General features: G+C 45.5%; 1 protein-coding gene across 1 annotated transcript; it reads left to right on the top strand.

Annotated features, from left to right (window-relative positions):
* Positions 1-11: 11 nt before the first annotated feature.
* LOC103399360 (niban-like protein 1) lies at positions 12-814 on the top strand (the record flags this gene model as incomplete). The annotated part of the gene is made up of 2 exons (XM_008338057.3): positions 12-561; positions 697-814. Coding segments are annotated over exons 1-2 (316 nt in total), but the record flags the coding sequence as incomplete, so codon positions are not given.
* Between the last annotated feature and the right edge of the window lie 14 nt (positions 815-828).

Genomic DNA, 828 nt, shown 5'->3' with positions numbered 1-828 from the left:
AGCTGCGTCCACTCTGCAAATAGATTCTAGTGATTTTTAAGGTGAAAACTGACAAAAAGCCCAGAATAAAGGAACATCAAGCCCACTTTACACCGACTTTGTCCAACAACTGACCAGTGGGACGATGGATGCTAACCCTCTGCTGCTCAATTCATCAGATCATCCAGGTCTGATTCAGTTTCATATTTCTGAGGAAATGCTTCCCATATGAACCCAGGGACACATTGGCATACAGCTCAAAAGCTCAGCATCATAAACTCAACACGCTGAAATGTCAGAGGTCAATAGATTTACCCCAGAACTGATTCATCTGTGACTGTAGAAAGGACTTCATCCGGAACTTACGTTGTTTTCTTGGCAGGAATGTGGTTCAAGTTGTTGTTGTTCGAGTTGTTGTTGTTCCTGACCCACAGTCTGCACTGTTTTCCCCAGGATCCTCTGGCGGGTCGGTCTATTTTCTCAGGGAATCTGTTCCAGTACCTGGAGGAGAACAGGAAGTGGAGGAGCCGCTTTGTGTCGGTGCCAAACAGCTACACCATAAACCTGTACGAGAACAAGACAGTACGTTGGTTTGTTGAATTTCATATCACATCTGATCACAAACAGCACATAAACGATCCAAACAAACCTAAGTGGACTATAGATTTTTATAATTATGATTCAGTGTTGCGCTAAGTTGGTATTTCTGTCTGACAGGCACAGGAACGTGGTCTTCACCCTAAGGTGTCCATCAACTGTGCTGGGTACAGGGCCCTCACGTCCCTAGAGGACTACATGGAGCTGATGAACACCAGTCTGCCAGGTGAAGACCAGAGTCACATCTCCAGG

This window comes from Cynoglossus semilaevis, unplaced genomic scaffold (genome assembly GCF_000523025.1).
Source record: "Cynoglossus semilaevis isolate Cse_v1.0 unplaced genomic scaffold, Cse_v1.0 C19054034, whole genome shotgun sequence".
Lineage (NCBI taxonomy): Eukaryota > Metazoa > Chordata > Actinopteri > Pleuronectiformes > Cynoglossidae > Cynoglossus > Cynoglossus semilaevis.
This window is presented reverse-complemented; position numbering and strand designations above follow the sequence as displayed.